The sequence below is a fragment of the Molossus molossus genome, unplaced genomic scaffold (assembly GCF_014108415.1).
Source record: "Molossus molossus isolate mMolMol1 unplaced genomic scaffold, mMolMol1.p scaffold_m16_p_15, whole genome shotgun sequence".
NCBI classification, from domain to species: Eukaryota; Metazoa; Chordata; class Mammalia; order Chiroptera; family Molossidae; genus Molossus; species Molossus molossus.
The window spans coordinates 76,778,218-76,798,566 of record NW_023425350.1 but is presented as its reverse complement, the minus strand read 5'-3'; the positions used below and the strand labels follow the sequence as shown (position 1 = coordinate 76,798,566).

The 20,349-nt window shown below is 43.1% G+C and overlaps 1 protein-coding gene across 1 annotated transcript in view; it reads left to right on the top strand.

The window, feature by feature from the left end:
* The window catches only part of MRPS9 (mitochondrial ribosomal protein S9), a 65,025-nt gene extending 47,516 nt beyond the window's left edge, over positions 1-17,509 (top strand). Inside the window, exons 6-11 of the mRNA XM_036263386.1 lie at positions 3,152-3,237; positions 4,082-4,157; positions 6,307-6,475; positions 7,370-7,478; positions 12,517-12,686; positions 16,001-17,509. Of these exons, the coding sequence (XP_036119279.1) occupies positions 3,152-3,237; positions 4,082-4,157; positions 6,307-6,475; positions 7,370-7,478; positions 12,517-12,686; positions 16,001-16,092 (702 nt within the window). The 3' untranslated portion in view covers positions 16,093-17,509. The remainder of the gene's footprint in view (positions 1-3,151; positions 3,238-4,081; positions 4,158-6,306; positions 6,476-7,369; positions 7,479-12,516; positions 12,687-16,000) is intronic.
* The last annotated feature ends 2,840 nt before the right edge of the window (positions 17,510-20,349 follow it).

Here is a 20,349-nt window from a genome sequence, read left to right as displayed (position 1 = left end):
CTGATGACACGAGGGGTGAATAGGCTCGCTTTGATTTTATGAAATATTAATCATAGCTGTGATTAATGATTCAGCATTTCACATCTGGGTTATTCCTGTCATATTTGAAAATTATACTATTAAATACAGTATACAAACTTAGGGTAGGTGGGTCATACTAATTCTCTAGTGTCCCTTAAGAAATTAAGTGGGAATTTAACAATATACCAGAAGCTACCAGTGATAATCTGTGATGTTGACAGTTCCTGGCATATTTTATACCCTCAAGGATTTTTTGATGTAAATTAGTACACTTCTCTTCAGGGAGTTGAAGCTATGGAGTCTACTTTCCCAAGAACTGTTGTTTCTAACCAACGTAGAATCTTGAATGGTTTTATTATGAAGAAAAGAAAGACAAATAGAAACACTGCACTTTACCAATAAAGTTGTTTCTCAGTTCTCAGGCTCTTGAGTGCCATACCTCACCCTGCTGTCGCTTCTTCACCATTAACCCTGCGCTAAGTAGTCTGCATATGTTTCCTGTTTAAAGAAGTATAAGGGGTGGCTTAATGAGTGTTATTTACTTTGATGGATTACAACCATCAAAGTATTAACATTTGTCTTAAACAAATGGAATTTACCATGTCTGAAATTTGAGATGAACTTTTCATGTGTTGTCTCATACACTGCATTTTTTCTGATTATTTTACTTGCACTATTTATAAATTATTATGGAGCTAAATATAACACTGGATGGTAATAGCACAATGAAAGAAAACTGTAAGAAAAATATGGACTTAAAGTAAAAATTGCTCAAAGTCATTGGAAAATGATGAATTTAGCAGCCCAAACTTTGACTTAAAATTTACATGTGAAGCAGGTCAGTTATTTTTATTTTAATTGCCTTGGTTATTCCAGAAATTTTAATAGACCCTTACAATGAGGGGGTGGTATCTTATTACTGTTGTTGGTGCTCTCTTGGATTTACATGTTCTTAACTAGGTCTGAAGACACCACACCTCTAACTTACCACTCATGTTCTCACCGGTGCCATCCTAGGAGTCTGGCTTGGTCCGGTGACCAGTGACTGCTTGCACTGTGTCTGTCCACTTCAGACAAGTCAGGGTGGATTCATTTTGTGGGTCTTTTCCCTTTATTTTACCTGTGCAGAGCACTTGGGAAATGCTTTCTCAAAACAGGTGCATAGAAATTTTTCTGATACCCTATTCGGTTGGGGTCACAACCCACTATCTGAGCCTTTAGAAATGAGTCAGAAGTACCCTAGCCACAGTCAGATGAGGCTTACCAGTTCTTAGGAGACAGCTGTAGAATTTTATTTTAAGTTGAGTAGCAGGTACATGTTTTATCTGTGGATGGTTCATTGTAGTTTTTGCTTTCTTTAGGGTAGACTGTTGTTTTAATTGTCAGATATGTTCTGCTGCTGCTACAGCTGATGGATTTGTGCTTTGGATTTAGTTATAGAGATAGCTATCCTCAGTAAGGACACTAGAAGCAGAGTAACTTACGTGGTCTTCTTGCTGTTGCATTGAACTGTGTGTAGATCCAGACGAGTGCACATCTCCGGAAGGCATCATTAAAACATATCACTGGCCCCACCTGAGGGTCCTGTACAGAGAGTCTGGTGTGGGGCCTGCGAAGTTACGTTCCCAACCAGTCTTAGGCTTGGATGTTGCTGCTGCCGCTACCCTGGGAGCTTACCTTCACATTCCTGAACTAGTCACTGTTGCACTGTTTGAAATACTCGTGTCCACCGTTGGAATTGGTAACTCAGCCCCAGTGTGGTAGCTCTGACTGCTGCTGTTCTTCTTTCTGCTTCTTTTCTTTGTCTCTGCTCAGCTATGCAGGCTACTAGCCCTACTAAAAAACAAAACGTGCTCTTCCAAGTCTCCATGGACACAAGAAATGCATTTTTACATCCTGGTCACTGCGAAGTCTTGGCCCACAAGTTAGCCTTTGCGCTTCTCACCTGTGGTTGTGAAACACAAAGGCTGTGTTTACCTTCTTTTTCTTTTCTTTTTTTAAACATTTGTATTTCCCATAAGAGAAATCAATTCCTAAAAAGAGGGTTCAGAATGAAGATGATAATAAAATACACAGTGGCAAAGGGACACTTCTTTTAGAACAAACTCTCCATTAGCAGCATTGTGATATAATACGGCAGTCTAATCAGAGCCCATAAGAAATCACCCCTCAAATTTGAAATGATTAGTTAAGACTGTCCGAGATATGGGTGAACATCTCTATCAGTAACAAGTTGTGTCTTCCAGCATTAGCTAATGATGTTGGAGGGTATCATGATGAGCAAGAAAAAAATATCATTTATATCCTGTCTGACTCATCCTTTGAACATGTCTGTTTGTTCATTAGGTATTAGTATGGTAGGCTATGTGTAAATTATACATGAATACTTACATACTGGATTTGGGACTTCAAATACCTAACTTTGCTTAAACAAAGGAAAAACAGAGAGGCAGTTGCATTTTTCTGTTTGTTGTAAACTCATTTTCTGAAAAATGTATTTGGTTGATAACCTTTATTGTCAGGTTTTAACAAAATGGCAATTTTTCCCTTGCTTGCAATATAGTTTAACAATTGCCAGACATTTACAGACTTCATTAGAAAATAAATCAACAAAAGAACAGGTAATGGAAATAAATATAATAGAAAACTGTTTTTAAGATACAAACTACATAGTGAGGACTTAAATATGTAATATTAAATACATTAGATAAGTAGTTCAGCTGTAAAAGCATAATTTTTACTGGTTAATTCTCTAAGTTTAAAGTGCATATTGCTATATAAATTAAGACTTTTTTTCTAAGGAAAATTTTAGTTCCTGTTTGTGGAGGACCTCTGAGGAAAATAGTTTTGTAGCTTTCTTTTGGTTTTTACCAACCTCACTGGAGTTGTTTCTTACAGGGTCACATAAAAATCGGTTAATGTATGCATTATACTAAATTCTCATTGAAATTACCCTCCCATTCTTGAGTTTGAATGAGAAATAGTGTTACTACAAAGCATTTCCAGCATTACTTGCTATTCAGCTAGATGATTTGAGCGGTCACTTTTGAAGTAAAGGTGCTCAAGCAAAATATAAAGTAGGAGTAGCAGTGGCCATCTCTCATTTCCGCATGTGTTCTGTTTGCCGCAGGACGCGTATGGAAAGCTGCTCGATGTGCAAAAACAGAAAAACCAGTTGCAAGCCGAAGGTCTCTTTTCAGAAAAAGCTAAAACCAAGTAAGTTCTTTTCTTACATTTAATATAAAAACTTTGAACTAAAAACACACCACTTATCATTGGTGTTTTTAAAGCATACTTTAAGCCTAAAAATTGGTTCAGTATTTCAGCATTTATCGTTAGAGGTCAAAATAATAGGTGATGTTTTTGTTTGAGAGGAAGTAGATATTAAAGTTATTATTTTTGTTACTTCATTCCATATTTATATGCTAAGTGGTATTTAATATCTATAGTTGAATATGATATCCTCAGAATATTTGTATACATAGCTACACATTTACTTTTACATGGTTTAATTTTTTTAGTATTTCAAAGTTAGTCCATTCATTTAGCAAACTGTGATAAATTAGATCCATCACCCTGAGCAACCAGTTTTAAATTTCAGCCTGGTCATTCACATAGTTCTTCATGCAAAAGGCACAGCTTTGAGCATATCTTGTTTAAGTTATAAATATTACCCCTAGTCCTTTATTTGGACTTTATTTCTATTTCAGCCCATTGACAGTTTAACTTTGCATCCATAACATCTCCTTTGAAATAAATTATGGAAGACAAGTGAAATTTTAATTTTTAATTAATCTAGTGACTTTTACTATCAAATGAATTCCACATTGGCATGCCAACTCTTGAAACAAAGCACTTGCTAGGTTGGGTATCTTTTCTAGAGTAGATTGAGGAAATGAAATACTGTATCTGAAAAATAGTTTACTTGGATAGAGTTTACAGCTCTCTAGTACAAAAATTTGTTTCCCAATCAAGAATTGCTACTACATGTGGGATTCTTTGTGGTATATCTCTAATTGCACGGTTAATTTAAAAGAGAATCTGTGTGATATTTTAACAGAGACCTGATTGGCAGCAGATGGCTGATTAAGGAGGAACTAGAAGAAATGTTAGTGGAAAAACTGTCAGATCAAGATGTGAGTAATTAATCTTTTTAGTTTAAGAGGACCTGTGCCATAACAATGCAGACAGTTACTGTATTTAGGATCCTAATAGTAATTAATGTTCCTCGGAGGCAGTTGTTTCTAAGCCAAGTTTCCTTTTGAAAACATATGTATAGTTGATTTCTGCCTTGGGAGGACCTTCCTGTGGTCAGGAAAGTACACGCTGGGCTCTGACCCTCCCGGTGTAAGTGCCCTGTGTCCTGCTTGTTGTTCTAGGGAAGCATGGTAGAGGCACTTTTATCCCCTTCAGCGAAGCTACGGATAGTTAATTTTACAAGCTGTGATAAGTGTAAAGAGCTACTTATCACAGGTTAAGTAGAACAGGAATGAAGCACATGGTTACCTTCATACAATGCACTGCCTTTTGGCTTACTTATGTGCAGTATCTCTGAGGCCACTACTTTTCATCTGGGAATCTGAAGACCACCTGTATGTCAGAATCACTTGGAATGCTGTTTACAAAATGCAATCCTAAGATTCAGACGTAGCTCAAAATTTCTGGGGGTGTCACCCAGGAATCAATATTTTTTAACAAGCTCCCAGGTGAATGTTATATCCTACAGTTTGTGACCCTTGCCTTAAGTCTCAATCAGATTCTTCCTAAATGTTCTAATATATGCTAGTATCATCAGAGGAAATTAGATGTTTTAAATCATGTACTGAAATTGCCCTGTTTCTGATTGAACATATTGGATAAACTAATGATTTGGAAAGTTGCTTAACCAAGGTATCAGGCATCTGGTGAGTGAGAGGTCATTCGTAGCATCCTAGCTGCCAAGTCGTTATTGCTAACTGGAAAATCTCCTTTGCATCTTCATCGAACACATTATTTCATTATTTCCTCTGTTTTCTGGCTGCTTTGATTTTTATAATGTAGGGGTTTTGTTTTGTTTTTTTCATTTTGAAAACATCCCAAAGACTTTATTACAGGTGTGCCTATATGTGTATGTACTTGTGTCCTCTGGCTTTTGGGGGAGTGGCTATCAGAAGAAGTCTCGAAGCTGAGATCTGGTATCAGGATGAGGGAGGCAGGGGCTGTCAGTGACTTCTTAAGCGCCTTAGTTCATGAGACAGCTATGTCATTCCTGTAGTTACCCCTTGCTGGGTTCCCCAGTAGTCACACTGTGTGCAGTGGGATTCAGAGACTAGCTGAGGACAAAGGGCCTAGCAGGGAGAGTAGAGCTTTATCAGGCCAGTATCACAGGTGGCTGAGTGCTCCACCCCTGCTTAGGAAATTGCCTTCCCAGGAAGCAGTAGTTGAAGCAGTCCTTTTAATCTTACTGGTGAGGCTTTTATATGTTTCAAGTTATTAATGGCACATTTTCACACTAACGGCAATGGTAACAAAGATGATTGTGACTTTTAGGGTTGGTAAAACATAAATAAGGTTATCAGAATTAGGTTGCATACTTCACATAACTGAGCATCTCAAGTATTAGTTGTTTCCTTCTGCATAAACACTTTAGAATGATTATTCTGGTTTCTAATTTTAAGGGGTTAATACCAAGTTGTTTACTTTCTAATCACATGTTCAAGAACTATTAAAAAAAATGCACAGAGTAGCAAGGATAATTTATTTCAAGAGGTTGCCCTTTAAGTCAAGTATCTCTTGAATTTTTAAATAGCTTGATTGTTCAGTTTTAAAGGAAATCATAAACATTAAAGTAACACAGCTTGAACAGCCAAGTGTATTATGAAATATAATTTAAGAGGTACATTATCTCAAAATCAAACTCTTCCCATTTTACTACACATAACTTACTTGAAATTATTTATGAAGCACCTCTAAATATGGTTCTAATAACAGTAGAAATTACCCTTGAAGATCATATAAATATTTTTTTGAAAATGAATTCAAATCTCAGTTTCATGTCATGAAAATATGGAGAGATTGACTTCTTTGAGTGACAAATCTTTTTGTTTTGGGAAAGAAAAGATTGATCCCTGAAGATCCACAGGCAAGTGCTGTGTTTGCACGCTGCGTCAAGGCGTGAGGGAGCACAAGTGTCAGCTGTCGGAATTCGTCACGAAAGCAACATCGGAAGAATTGCATTTGTAAAAATAGAAAAATTTAGCAAATGCAATTACATTTGCATCTTCTAATGAATTTTACTGTCTGCAGTATGCACAGTTTGTTCGGCTGCTGGAGAGGTTATTGACATTGCAGTGTGGCGCTGCCGAAGAAGAATTCGTGCAGCGCTTTCGCAGGAGTGTAACTGTTCAATCAAAGAAACAGCTGATTGAACCTTTGCAGTATGACGAGAAAGGAATGGCCTTCAGCACAAGCGAAGGTAATGACAGTCCGTGGAGAGAAAATAAACTCTGACGATTCAGAAACTATAGTTATTTTTATTTGCTATTGCTCTCTGGTATTCATCCCATTGGTTTGTTTATTTTTGCTACTGCTACATTTAAATTCCTCGTTTTAAAGATTCTATTGGAATTTTTAGAGTACCTTATAATGTCCCAAGAAAAAATGTGGACACGTTCCTACACAATCATATTAATAACCCTTTTTATTTTCACATTTTCAACTGGTGGAAACAATAAAACATTTATAAGAAAGGTTTCTTTTATAAAATGAAAGTGTTCTGTGAATCTGCATATCAGATGCTAAAACTATGAAACGTGAAAGCTTTAGTCCTTGCTTACATTTCCTTGTTAGGTGTGCAAAGACATTAACATGGTGTCACTTTTAAAATTAATGTATTAAATTATTTATCTTTTAAAAATTCAGTATTATTTCAACTAATGTTTTCAGAGAAATGTGACCTTTTTGAGGATTGCTTTCATTCCTATCAATTATATTTTATCATACTTTTCAAATGTTTAAAAAATTATGTGATCAGATATATTCTTATTGAATATAAAAGAACACTATGTAAATAGATATTTTTAAAGTAATAAATATGAATTACTTTGTTGATTTTGAAAATTAATTTTAAATCATTGTGGTGTTCTTCAGATGGAATTGAAGAACAAGATGACCTCATAGTGAGCGCTGGTGCATTGATTATGCTGTAGTTCACCTGCTTTATTTTTGTTTGACTTGTAGTAGTCCAAGGACTTTCCTGTATACACTGCTGTATATTGTTATTCAGAAGTAAAAACTTTTAATGTAGCTTTATTGTCTCAAAGTCCTGGTCTTTCATATTTTTACCAATAGAAATTTTATATTTTTAAAGGTAAAAGAAAAAGTGCAAAAGCAGAGGCAGTCGTTTATGAACATGGAAGTGGAAGAATAGAAGTCAATGGAACCGATTACCTGCTTTACTTCCCCGTGACACAGGACAGGTTAGGGTCTGCTTTTGCTTTTTGTTTTTGTTTTTAAAGAAAATATTCTTCATTATACATCATGATCAATCATTAAGGCTTAGGATTTTCTGATTGTAGTTGTCTTTGCCAACGATTATTTCTCTTTACCGATATAATTTATCAGACTAGCTAGAGGGAAGCTATCACTCTTTTTTATGTAGTTTTCCAGATTTTTAAAAAGCATTTCTAAAAAGTCCTCATTAATTGAATCTTCCTCATCTTTCAATGAGATCTTACTGGAATTTGGGTGTTTCACACATATCTTATGCTCTGAAATGCAGACGCTTCCAAAATGTGAGAAAAGTAAATTTCCACTTGTTTCCCTAGTTTAGGGGTGGGCGTCATGAAACAACAACAGACCAGCCCCAGCCAGTAAATGTTAGAGAAAGTCTGCTTTGTCACTTGGGATTTTTTGCTATTCAGAGGAATTGGGTTGTGTATATATTGAACAACCAAAGATACCTGCTGCTTACACCTTAAAATGAGAGCTCATCAGACTTTGCTTAGTTCCCAGTGCTGAATATGGCAGTTTTATTTTTGGAACTTTGTGTCCCCCGGAAACAGACATGAGCCACATGAGTCATCAGTGGGCATTGCAGTCAGACCCTCTGCATGTGTTCATTCGGGTCCCTCTCTGAGTCCCGTGCAGAGCCCTTCCTGTGGTGACTCATTATCCGCAAGTAACAAGCTCTGCGTGATGAGCTCCCTTTTTCCTGATTCTTCTCCCGTTTCCTGACTATGTAGTGCTTTTAAGGTCAGTCGGGGTACAACCCTTATCTCCCAATGCGAGGTAAGGGAAAGGGGCCCTGCTGGTGCAGTGTGACCTCCTGGACACGTCAGGAGGCTACTTCAGGAAATGTATGTTTATTTTATTTGTGTCCACTCTAACGCCACTTAGTATAAATTAAACTAATTCTGCCATCATCCTCACAGGGAAACAGATGAGGACATCTTACTTCCCTTAGGAGAAGCCAGGGACCCGTAACTTCAGCATTAGGGAGTGCTGGGAAGAATGGTTTGGGACCCATTCTTGACTGCTCATTTGTTTTCAGATAAAACTATGGTGATTTAACACAAAGTCTCAATTTTGGCTTGATCTCACAATTAAAATGTATTATTAGAACGTATTCTTCATTTTAAATTCAATAGACATTTTAAAAGGATTGTCTGTGAGTCTGGTCTTGTTCTCCATATTGTGAAGATACCACAGCTATTTAAGATCTGGTTTCTATCATTAAGAAGCTTTGTATCTGATTGGGAAACCCATTGTTGGTGGGAATGGGCGGCTGAACCGTCTCCTCATGGAGTATCTGGAGGGAACTCGGGTGGCCACATAGTGTGGGCTGCCTTTCCTCTTCGGGAGCAGCTCAGAAGCCTACAGGTGCGGCACTGAGGGGACACTGACTCGTAGGAAGACTGCTGAACCAGAAGTCAGGTGATCTTTATTCGAGTTCTTTCCTAGCTGTGTGATCTTAGCCAAGATGCTTAAAGGTCACTTCTAATGGGTAGGAGGGAGTTGAACCTGATGATCTCTAAGATGGTCCTGAAAGTCAGTTGACTTGCTTACTTATCTTTTCAGGGGCCTTTCCTTAGGCTACTGTTACACAAACAGCAACAGATCATTGGGAATGTTGACTATGCTGCCTTCCAAGCATCATCAGAAATTTTTTCATTCACTTACATAGCAACCATTTATTACTGTATGCCTAGTACTACAAAATACAAAGATTAATAACCCTTCTGATTTGGAAAGGCCTTTGCTCTATCATTCAACCAATAAAGCAACTCTTATTGATCATCTGCACTGAAGGAATACATTGTTCACACAGCGCTAACCAGGCAGCAGAGGAGATAGGGTCAGCATTTTAAGCAATTAGAGAAAAATAAAGGAGACTATGCAATTATATGTGTTTTAAGTTGCAGGCTAATAGAACTGGTGCTCTAGGAATAGTGTTCAGAGAAGATAGAAATAAGAGGGGAAAAAATTTTTTTTTCAAAATAACTTTTGTTATATAACAAGGAACAAAATAAATTTGATTCTTTTAACTCAGGATTTCATCTGGGATCTCTGAGAGGAGAGAATATGAATTGTGAAATATTTTCAAGCCATGTAACTATTTTTGTATGTACCAGTTTGTAGTCAAATTAATTAAAATCAATATCTAGATAATTATTTTTTACTGTTACCCTTTGGGTATTTTTTAATCTGTTTATAAATTTAGTATTGTACCTCAGTGTACACCACCTTCTCAAATATCTACTCTCTTAATGGTTCTTTGTTGACTACTCTAGTGATATATCTCAAGTAAATTATAAAGTATTTTTTTCTGAGTTTTAGTCTAAGATTCTTTAATAAGCACGAATTAGGGAATCTTAACATTTTAGGAATTCGGACAGATAAGTTTTTAAACTCCTAGACGAGTGGGTGACCAGAGTTTCCCTTGGTGACGTCACTGTGCCAGGAACTCACTTAGCTGTGTTAGGCACGCAGAGATTTAAACTGATTCTTATTTTAAATTCAGTAGACATTTTAAAGGGATTGTCTGTGAGTTCAGTCTTGTTTGCGATGCTGTGAAGACGCCACAGCTATGTAAGATCCTGAGATGTGCGCACGTGACGCCACATTCTATCTTGGCCTCGGCTTCCTTGTGGGAAAAACGAAATGGTGGAATTAGATAGGTTATCGGTCTCTGAATTCTCTTTAGTTATTATGATAATATGCCTGTTACATATAACTACTATTTTTATAACATTCCTATTTTTTATTTGGTTGCTTTGAAATGTTTGCTCAAAAGAGCAATATAGCCCTGGCCAGTTTGGCTCAGCGATTAGAGCGTCGGCCTGCGGTCTGGAGAGACCCAGGTTCGGTTCCCGCTAAGGGCATGTACCTCGGTTGCAGTTTGTCCCCGGCCCTGGTTGGTCGTGCGGGTGGCAGCCACTCGATGTGTCCCTTCACGTCGATGTTTCTCTCTCTCTCCCTCCCTTCCTTTCTCTCCCTCCCACTCTTATCTGTACAAAAAAATGGAAAAATATCCTCAGGTGAGGATAAAAAAAAAAAAAGCAATATAGATTTATGTTGTCTCCCTACTGAAACAATATTGTTACGAAGTCCAGTGAACTGTGCCCTTGAAGGTCCTGTCTGATACATCTTCCTGCGTGAGATTGTTTTGATAAATTAGGCCAAGGAGTGACACTTGAATGTTCTGTCTGTGTCCATCTTTCAGCCTCACTGTATATGTAAACTCTATTTTAGGTTGAGAAAGCTACAGTGTCAGACAAAGCAAGCAAAATGCAATATAAATAGACTTTTCTAAATACAAACTCAGCAGAGGTATTAAGGCAAAATAGCAAAATCAAAGTACTTGACAAAGGTGGTGGTGAACATTGCACTTAGCATGAGAGTGGTGTTCACAAAATAGTGTTTGGTTGAGCGAGAGAAGGTCCGGTGCAGTGTCTGCCTGTGCTCCAGTCTCTGATCCTGGGGGTCCTGCCTGGGGCCACATGGGCTCTCGCTATTGAGGGAAGCAGGCCTAAGGTCAGTAGTGTGTCACCTGGAATCAGACAGGTAGCAGGACCCTGCAGCTTAGAGAACTATTAATAGCAATATATATTTCCGGGGGTGGGGGTTGAATGTGGTTTTACTTAGTAAACTAACCATGTCGGTGTGGCTCAGTGGTTGAGCGTCAGCCCATGCACCAAGAGGTCGCAGGTTCGATCCCCAGTGGGGGGCATGCAGGAGGCAGCCAGTCGATGTTCTCTTTCACATTGATGTTTCTATTTCTCTCCCTCTCCCTTTCCCTTCCCCTCTCTCTCTCTAAAATCAATAAAGAAAAAAGAACTAATCATGTCAGGATGCACATTATATCTGCCTTATACGAATGCAATATAGTATACTTTATTTAATGAGGCCAGATGGCACTTGATGACTGTGTGGGAAAGCCTATTCCCATTAATCTAATCATTGATTCTATCGAGTTAGATTCAGTTGAGTAATCAGGTTTCCCAACTTTAAGACTTTTTAGGAAGTTATTTCCAAGCCTCACAAAGTTCTTATGAAGATCAAAGTAATCAACAATGAGATAATATATTGCTATATTCAAGAAAAAGAGAAATAACCCTGCTCTGAGCAAAATACTCAAAATATCGGTGGCCCTGGCCGGTGTGGCTCTGTTGTTCAGAGTGTTGTCCCATACACCAAAAGGTCACTGGTTCAATTCCAGGTCAGGGCACATACCCAGGTTGCAGGGTTTGATCCCCAGTCAGGGTGTATACAGGATGCAACCAATTGTTGTTTCTCACACCAGTGTTTTTCTCTCTCCCTCTCCCTTCCTCTCTCTCTAAAATCAATAAAAACATATCCTCGGGTGAGGATTTAAAAAAAAAAGAAAAGAAAAGCCCTGGCCAGTGTGGCTCAGTTGATTGGGCATCATCCCATGCACCAAAAGGCTTCCAGTTTGATTCTGGGCCAGGGAGCACACCTGGGCTGTGGGCTCCATCCTGGTGGGGGCATGCAGGAGACAGCTGATCAATGTTCTGCTCTCACATCAATGTTTCTCTTTCTCTCTTCCCTTCCTCTCTCAAAAAAATCAATAAAAATATTTTATTGAAGAAAGGGATATCAGTGTTTCTTCACATAATAGATTGATCAGAAAGTATGAAAAATGGCCGAGCCATGTGGCTCAGTTGGGTTGAGCATAGTCCCGTGCAACAGGAGGTCACTGGTTTGATTCCTGCTCAGGGCATGTGCCCAGGTTGCGGGCTTAATCTCTGATAAGGACCATGCAGGAGGCAGGCAGCCCATCAATGGTTCTCTCTCTTTCCCCCTCCCTTCCTCTTTGAAATCAATAAAAACAGATTTTTTTTTTTTAACTTTTTAAAAAGTATGAAAACTATAATGGTGGATTCGAGAAGTTGAATGCTGTGTGCACAGCGTGGCTTCATAAATGGCCAGAATGTGAAGTGTCCCAGAATCGTGTGTCACAGTGAACTTAACCACATTTCTGCTGATGTCCTTCAGAGAGCAGTTGATGTTCCCTTTTCACTTCCTGGACCGGCTTGGACAGCACGATGTGACCTGCACCGTCTCAGGGGGCGGGAGGTCGGCGCAGGCTGGAGCCATCCGCTTGGCAGTGGCCAGGGCGTTGTGCAGCTTCGTCACCGAGGAGGAGGTCGAGTGGATGAGACAAGGTATGTGTTGCAGTGAGAGGGGCCTGCCGTCCCTACTGTCTGGAAGTGTGTGTTTTATTCTTGCGCTACTTATCTGAAATCAGTGAGAAAACGCTCAGTTCGAAATGCAGTATTGCAATCTGCTGGCTTCTCTTTTCATGCTCCAGAACCATAACGTTGTTTTCAGTTTGAGCTCTACGAAGTGAACTTGAATTAGAAAAGGGGAGGGCGGCACTGCCGGCGTCAGGGAGATTCATTCTGATCATCAGGCTTGACCACTTTACAGATGGATGGGCGGTTTGTTTTATCGTGGAACGTTGTAATATTATTTGACTTAATGGTGACAACACCCTTAAGGTATTTTTTCCAAGATTATTGGAGATTTCCATTTTTTCATTGTGAAGTTCGTTGGGATTTTATATTGTCTCACTTCGTGTGACCCACGGCCTCACCTGGGTACGGGCGTGAGCATGAAGGTGCGGTGGACTGCCCGCTCGGGACCGCCTGCCGCAGCACTTCCAGTGGGTGCGGGCGGTCCGTGTGCTGGGCGCCCCTGGCGGGAGGGCGGTGCTGTGGGCGCTGCGGGGCCTGGGCCTGGGCCTGGGCCTTGCTGGGCGCAGCTCCTCCGCCGCTGCCTCCCCGCCACTCCCGCTGCTGTGCCAGACAAGTGCCGCCTAGGGCTGGGGCTGGGTCACTGTTGGGGCCTCTCACAGATCCATTTGCTTATATACAATTCGCCATTTTGTGGGGTTCATATCTCCTCATTAAAATAGTTTGATAGGATCTTAACAATTCTACTAGTTTGAGTTCCTGTGCATAATAAAAGTGATAAAGCATTATTATAATTTAAAGTAGACAGGCCTTGTCTGCATTTGGTTCAAACTGTTGTTTTATTCCATGCCATTTAAACACAAGTGAATTGAAAAGCTGTGGGTATATAACAGGCACTTGAAGTTTCCCTTTGCGGTATGGCCATTCCAAGACCCCTCATGAAATACATAAGCCTTGTACACAATGAAAAAACGCGCTGGTGTTGGCAGAGTGAGAAAAAAACAATGCAGTGAGAAACTGGTCTATTTACGTATGTGTGAGAGCAGTTTAAGTGCTTTCTCATCACTGGTGGTTTTGAAATCTGAGGTCTTACTAATAGACTAGACGACGAGTCCATCTGCAACTGGGCTTCCTTGGGCCATGTACTAATAGTAGCTTCTAAACTGCCGAGACATTGCAATTGCTCCTGGTGGTGGGTTAGGAGAGTGGAAGGTTCTAGTGTAAACTGGCCATTTTTCTAGAATAAACTGCCTATGATGAGAATACAACCCTAAACCTTACTTTTTAGATTCTGTCTGAGACAAAATACCAGGGATATTATTATCATACAGCTTAGAATACTAGGATTTTTTCTCAGACATGCTCAGTATGTCCTATTCTAAGTGTGTGTTCATGCACACTGTTCCTATATTCTAGGTGTGTGTTCATGCACACTGTTCCTATATTCTGGGTATGTGTGCATGCACACTGTTCCTATATTCTGGGTGTGTGTGCATGCACACTGTTCCTATATTCTGGGTGTGTGTGCATGCACACTGTTCCTATATTCTGGGTGTGTGTTCATGCACACTGTTCCTATATTCTGGGTGTGTGTTCATGCACACTGTTCCTATATTCTGGGTGTGTGTGCATGCACACTGTTCCTATATTCTGGGTGTGTGTTCATGCACACTGAACCTATATTCTGGGTGTGTGTTCATGCACACTGTTCCTATATTCTGGGTGTGTGTTCATGCACACTGAACCTATATTCTGGGTGTGTGTTCATGCACACTGTTTCTATATTCTGGGTGTGTGTTCATGCACACTGTTCCTATATTCTGGGTGTGTGTTCATGCACACTGTTCCTATATTCTGGGTGTGTGTTCATGCACACTGTTCCTATATTCTGGGTGTGTGTTCATGCACACTGTTCCTATATTCTGGGTGTGTGTTCATGCACACTGAACCTATATTCTGGGTGTGTGTTCATGCACACTGTTCCTATATTCTGGGTGTGTGTTCATGCACACTGTTCCTATATTCTGGGTGTGTGTGCATGCACACTGTTCCTATATTCTGGGTGTGTGTTCATGCACACTGAACCTATATTCTGGGTGTGTGTTCATGCACACTGTTCCTATATTCTGGGTGTGTGTTCATGCACACTGAACCTATATTCTGGGTGTGTGTTCATGCACACTGTTCCTATATTCTGGGTGTGTGTTCATGCACACTGTTCCTATATTCTGGGTGTGTGTTCATGCACACTGTTCCTATATTCTGGGTGTGTGTTCATGCACACTGTTCCTATATTCTGGTGTGTGTTCATGCACACTGTTCCTATATTCTGGGTGTGTGTTCATGCACACTGAACCTATATTCTGGGTGTGTGTTCATGCACACTGTTCCTATATTCTGGGTGTGTGTTCATGCACACTGAACCTATATTCTGGGTGTGTGTTCATGCACACTGACCTATATTCTGGTGTGTGTTCATGCACACTGTTCCTATATTCTGGTGTGTGTTCATGCACACTGTTCCTATATTCTGGGTGTGTGTTCATGCACACTGTTCCTATATTCTGGGTGTGTGTTCATGCACACTGAACCTATATTCTGGGTGTGTGTTCATGCACACTGTTCCTATATTCTGGGTGTGTGTTCATGCACACTGAACTATATTCTGGGTGTGTGTTCATGCACACTGTTCCTATATTCTGGGGTGTGTGTTCATGCACACTGTTCCTATATTCTGGGTGTGTGTTCATGGCACACTGTTCCTATATTCTGGGTGTGTGTTCATGCACACTGATACTATATTCTGGGTGTGTGTTCATGCACACTGTTCCTATATTCTGGGTGTGTGTTCATGCACACTGTTCCTATATGGTGTCGGATGCCGCTCATGCTTCACCGTCCAGGGTTCCTTCTCCACCTCTTGTCCCATTAAAGCTCCCATGTCTGTGACGCATGTGCAGATGGTCCATCGCAGGGAGTGTGACTGCCACACGAGGGCAGCTTTATGTGAGTTAAACCAGTCTGCAATCACAAGGAATCCGTCCTCACGGGATAAGGGAAGCACACCGGTAATGTAGCTGGCATTTGTCCCTGAAATGGGAAAATATCCTGAAGGAAAGGAAGCGCACTGCTGTCAGCTGTATGCCAGGGGGCCGGGCATCGCAGGCTGCGGGCTCTCTGCTGGTTGCTCTGCTGGCAGGGCTTGTGCGTCCCTGGCTCTCTGCTTGGCGGGCGGGCGGCGGGCATGGCCCAGGTTGGTAACCGCCTGTCTTCCTCCGCTGCAGCCGGACTGCTCACCACGGACCCGCGCGTCAGAGAACGGAAGAAGCCGGGCCAGGAGGGAGCGCGCAGGAAGTTCACCTGGAAGAAGCGCTGAGCGCGGCCCGGCTGAAGAGGACACGCGCCGCACCCGCGTGGGCACACAGCATACACGTCCTGGCCAGTGTCAGGGCCACTGTACACACTGTGTCCTTTTAAAAATCATTTTTAAAAATTTTTCAGCCTGCTGCTTTTTAAAAATAAACTTTTTCAGAAGATGGCTTTAGAAGCATAAATGCATGGAATTATGGCGTGCTAGACCTGAAGGGAACTCTGAGCAAAGCCCAGTCAATAACCTTATTTCGTAGACAAGAATGCCCGCTCCGACATTGAGTTTAAGCCACATTGCCCGTTTGTGGTAGAGCTAGACTCGAACTCAGCTCTCCCGGTTCGGTTGTTCGCCCACATGGCATTGTTGCCAGTGTTCACACGACAGGAGCTTGTGCAGAAGCAGAGGGATGGTGAGGGCCTCCGTCCGGAGCTCAGGGCGCTGGGGCTGAGCTGCAGGTAGCTGGTTAAGACAACCGGTCCTCAGCCTTCAGCTCTGGCACCAACCATCCTCTGTTTCTGACTTTTTTTTTTTTACTTTCTACATATAATTGCAACCATGCAGTTTGTGTCTTTGTCTGGCTTATGTCACTTGGCATGATACCCTCCAAGTTGGGTACAAACTTTCAGTTATAAGGTGGGTTGATTCTGAGAGTAACATGCAGTGTGGTGACTGTGGGTGATGGTACTATATGGATCATTGGAATTCGTTAAGAGGGCACATCTTCAAGTGTTTTCACACACACACACGGAAACTGCGTGTTCATACATGTGTCAAGTTGTGTTGGACACTCTCAATAGATTATCATTTTATTTGTTGATTATGCTTCAGTAAGTCTGGACAAAAGAGACAGCGAGCCATGCCACCAAGACGGAGTCGTGAGGACAGTGGTGGGCCGAGTGCCAGGAGGAGATGGTGCTGGGTAAGGTGGCCGCAGGGGTCCTGTGCCTGTCACCATGTGCCCTGGCCGCAGCCTCGTCTGCTGTCGGAGCAGGTCCTCCAGTGCCCTGGTGTGAATGTGGTCGTGCGGTCACTCGTAGCTCCGGGAAAGCTGGGAACGTCAAATGCTCCCAGAGTTTTCCATGTGTGATTGTTCTGGGCTTTGTCGTCATTGCTCTCACAGATGCCCACACGGGTCCATCCCTGTGATGTTAAAAACCACTAGCCTAAGGAGGTTTTTTTGCTTTTCTTTAAGGAAATAAGTCTGGCCTTTGTGCGGCACAGTCCAGCAGGTGAAGCGGAGCGGGCGTGGCAGGCTCTGGCGGGAGGGCCTGCACCGTGGGCGCGGGCGTCACAGGCATCGGTAGTGGTCTCTGTCTTAAGCTGGCAGGTGGGACGTGAGTGTCCCCTTTGTGATACCTTCCAAATGTGGCACGTGGGGTTTTATTATGAGCTGTCGTGTGATAAAAGTAAATAAAAGACCATCCTGAAGACCACAGCCTCTGGAGTTCGTGTGTGACCTTGGGCAGGCTGTCCATACACCTTGACTGCCCGTGGGAAGTGGGGAGGCTGGCAGTGCCCCTCTGGGGTGAGGGGTTCGCTAAAACCCACCTGAGTGATGTGGCCCATAGGAGGTGCTCTGTGAATGTTGGTTTTGATTCTCATCAGAAACTCTTCATACCTCTGTGGTTGGCTAAACGAGTGGACAGTGATCCACGGGTCTGAAAGGGAAGGGACAGAGGTGACCACGAAAACGGGTGATCTTGAAAATGAATGACAGTCGTTCCATGTGTTTTCCTCTCACGTAGCACAAAGTTCATCGACTCGACTGTAGAAAGAACAGGATGACATTGAATGTCGGAGTAATTTGATTTGTAGACCACATGTGCCCACATCTGTTAAAAGGTGTGGGCTGGACTCGACTCAGGAGGCCACGGACACTGCTCGCTTCTCACAGGGTCGTCCACCACAGCAGGTGGCAACCAGTGAGGAACCAACTCGGCTGTGACGGGAGGGTCCCGGAGTGTCCTTTACCACGCTGGCGTCAAGCGCGCTGATAGAAAGGCTGTGACATGTTCCACAGAATTGACAGGCAGTTTGTTGTGGTTAAAACACAACAAACACATTACTAAATATTGAAAGTAATCTTTGAACACCATGCTATAAAAACTGTACTTCAACACTGAGCAGAATCTTATCAAAGACTTTTCTCTGGCATTTCACAGGAAATATAATCACTACTGAGGTGCAAAATGTAAGATTTTTAAAAGAATTCAAGTCATATCACTGTACTTCTTTTCCTTCAACACAGGCCATTAGCTTTTTAAACTAAATAATAATGTAGCAAAAAGAGACCATAGGTAGAAGTAAGTCAATAGAATTAGAGGACAAAGGTCATGACTTGCGGAGTGAAGGCTTGTGTTAGCCATGTGTTTCTGATGCTTGGACATCTGGGGCCTTGCTGGCCCGGGAGCGTGTGCCCCTCCCAGGGTTCGTGGACCCCTGGACATGCCGCCGGCGTGCGGTGTCCACGCCCCACCACCCCTCAGGAGGCTTTCACCTCCGGGCTGCCATTGTCTGCTCTAATCACCTCTAGGCCCGAACCAGCCCACCGACATTCACACGAGCCCATCCTCAGCCTGTTTGCCCGGCCTACAGTCCATCCCTCGGAGACCCCAGGAAGGCTTGGCTCCCTCTGCCTGCGGAGCCCCGCACTGGGAGGCACCTCTTTCCAGTGGCCGTTGTCTTCTGATGGGCAGGCCGCCCGTCCCTGAGCAGTGATGGACCTGCTGTGAGCCAGGCCTGGGGAGCGGCTGCTATGGCAGTGCCTGCTGTTTCGGCTGTAGTCATCCAACACGTACACCGTGATGAACATCAGCCAGACTGGTTCCTTCCCAACCAAGGATGTGTTTGTATTGATCTGAGAGAGAGAGAGAGAGAGAGAGAGAGAGAGAGAGAGAGAGAGAGAAATTGATGTGAAAGAGAAACACAATCAATTGCCTCCCATGTGCACCCCAGCTGGAGATTGGACCTGCAGCCCAGGTGTGTGCCCTGACCGGGAGTCAAACACAGCCTTTTGCTGTACAGGACGATGCTCCAGCCAACTGAGCCACCGGCCTGGGCCTAGGAAATGTTTTTAAGGGAAGGGGAAGACCCTTTTAGTGGTAAATTCATATCACTTTTTATTAATTCGCTGCTACGTCAGCTTTAACAAAAGTTAGGACCACTTTTGGATCGTCTGAGAAAACTGTTCACGAGAACCCCAGGTGTATTCCTTTCGATTTCCCAGGACTTTGTACTTCTAAGCAGGATGGGAACCTCTCCAGGGGTCCAGCTTCCAGCCTGAGGCCTCTCCCTCCAGAATGAGACACACCCAGCCCTCCGCACCCAGGCGCTCTACTCCGGGAGGACCGGCCCTTCCCTGTGGGGCACGCGCCCTCACTGTCCCCGCCGGAGTTGGATCTCTGGTATCCAGAACCTTGCCCTGGGAAGCCAGGCGGCAGTGGCGGCCGGAAGGCGGTTTTCACAGCGGTGTTCAGGCGAGGGAAGCTGAGTGCTTCGTGGCAGCCGGTGCTTGTATTCAGTGACGCGAGGGCTCTTGGCTGCAGTTGCAAAAGCCCCAAACTTGGACTGTACTTAAACTCGAATGGGGAATTTCTTGGTGGATGTGCAGCTGCGGCCGTCCTGTAGGGAGGAGAAGCGCCTGGGGTCTCAAGGATGACATGCTCCCCGAACTGCGCGCCACCGTCCCTCCGCGTTTGCGCAGCTCCGCCCGGCAGGGACCCGGCAGCCCCCACGCTTCACAACTCCCACCGCTTCTCAGTCGGACCGGCCCTGGGCAGCGGGGTCGCAGCTTCCGCCGCAGCCAGGCGGCTGACCTCGCATCTCTCCAGCTGGGCTGCCCCTCACTGCCCCACTGCCCACAGATCTCAGGTCTTGACTTTCCGGTCACCCCACGAGCTCTGCGCCGGGTCCAGCACTCACCGCGAGGCAGTTAATGGTGCATTTCTTCTCCCATCAGACTAAGCTCGACGGAGGCGGGGGGAGTGCCCTGCTCACCTCTACGCCCGAGGGCTGGGCACACTCGGAGCACAGGAATGAGTATCTGCACGCGGTTGAAGGACAGCATTGCCGATTCCTCATGCAAATGTTCAGCTGCAGTCTGAGTTCTTTGGTCAGCCCCTGTGTATCCACTGGTACCCCCGTGGGTCCCGCGTAAAGTCAGCCCGTAGGTATCCACTGGTACCTCCGTGGGTCCCGCGTAAAGTCAGCCCGTAGGTATCCACTGATAACTCCGTGGGCCGGCATACAGTCAGCCCATAGGTA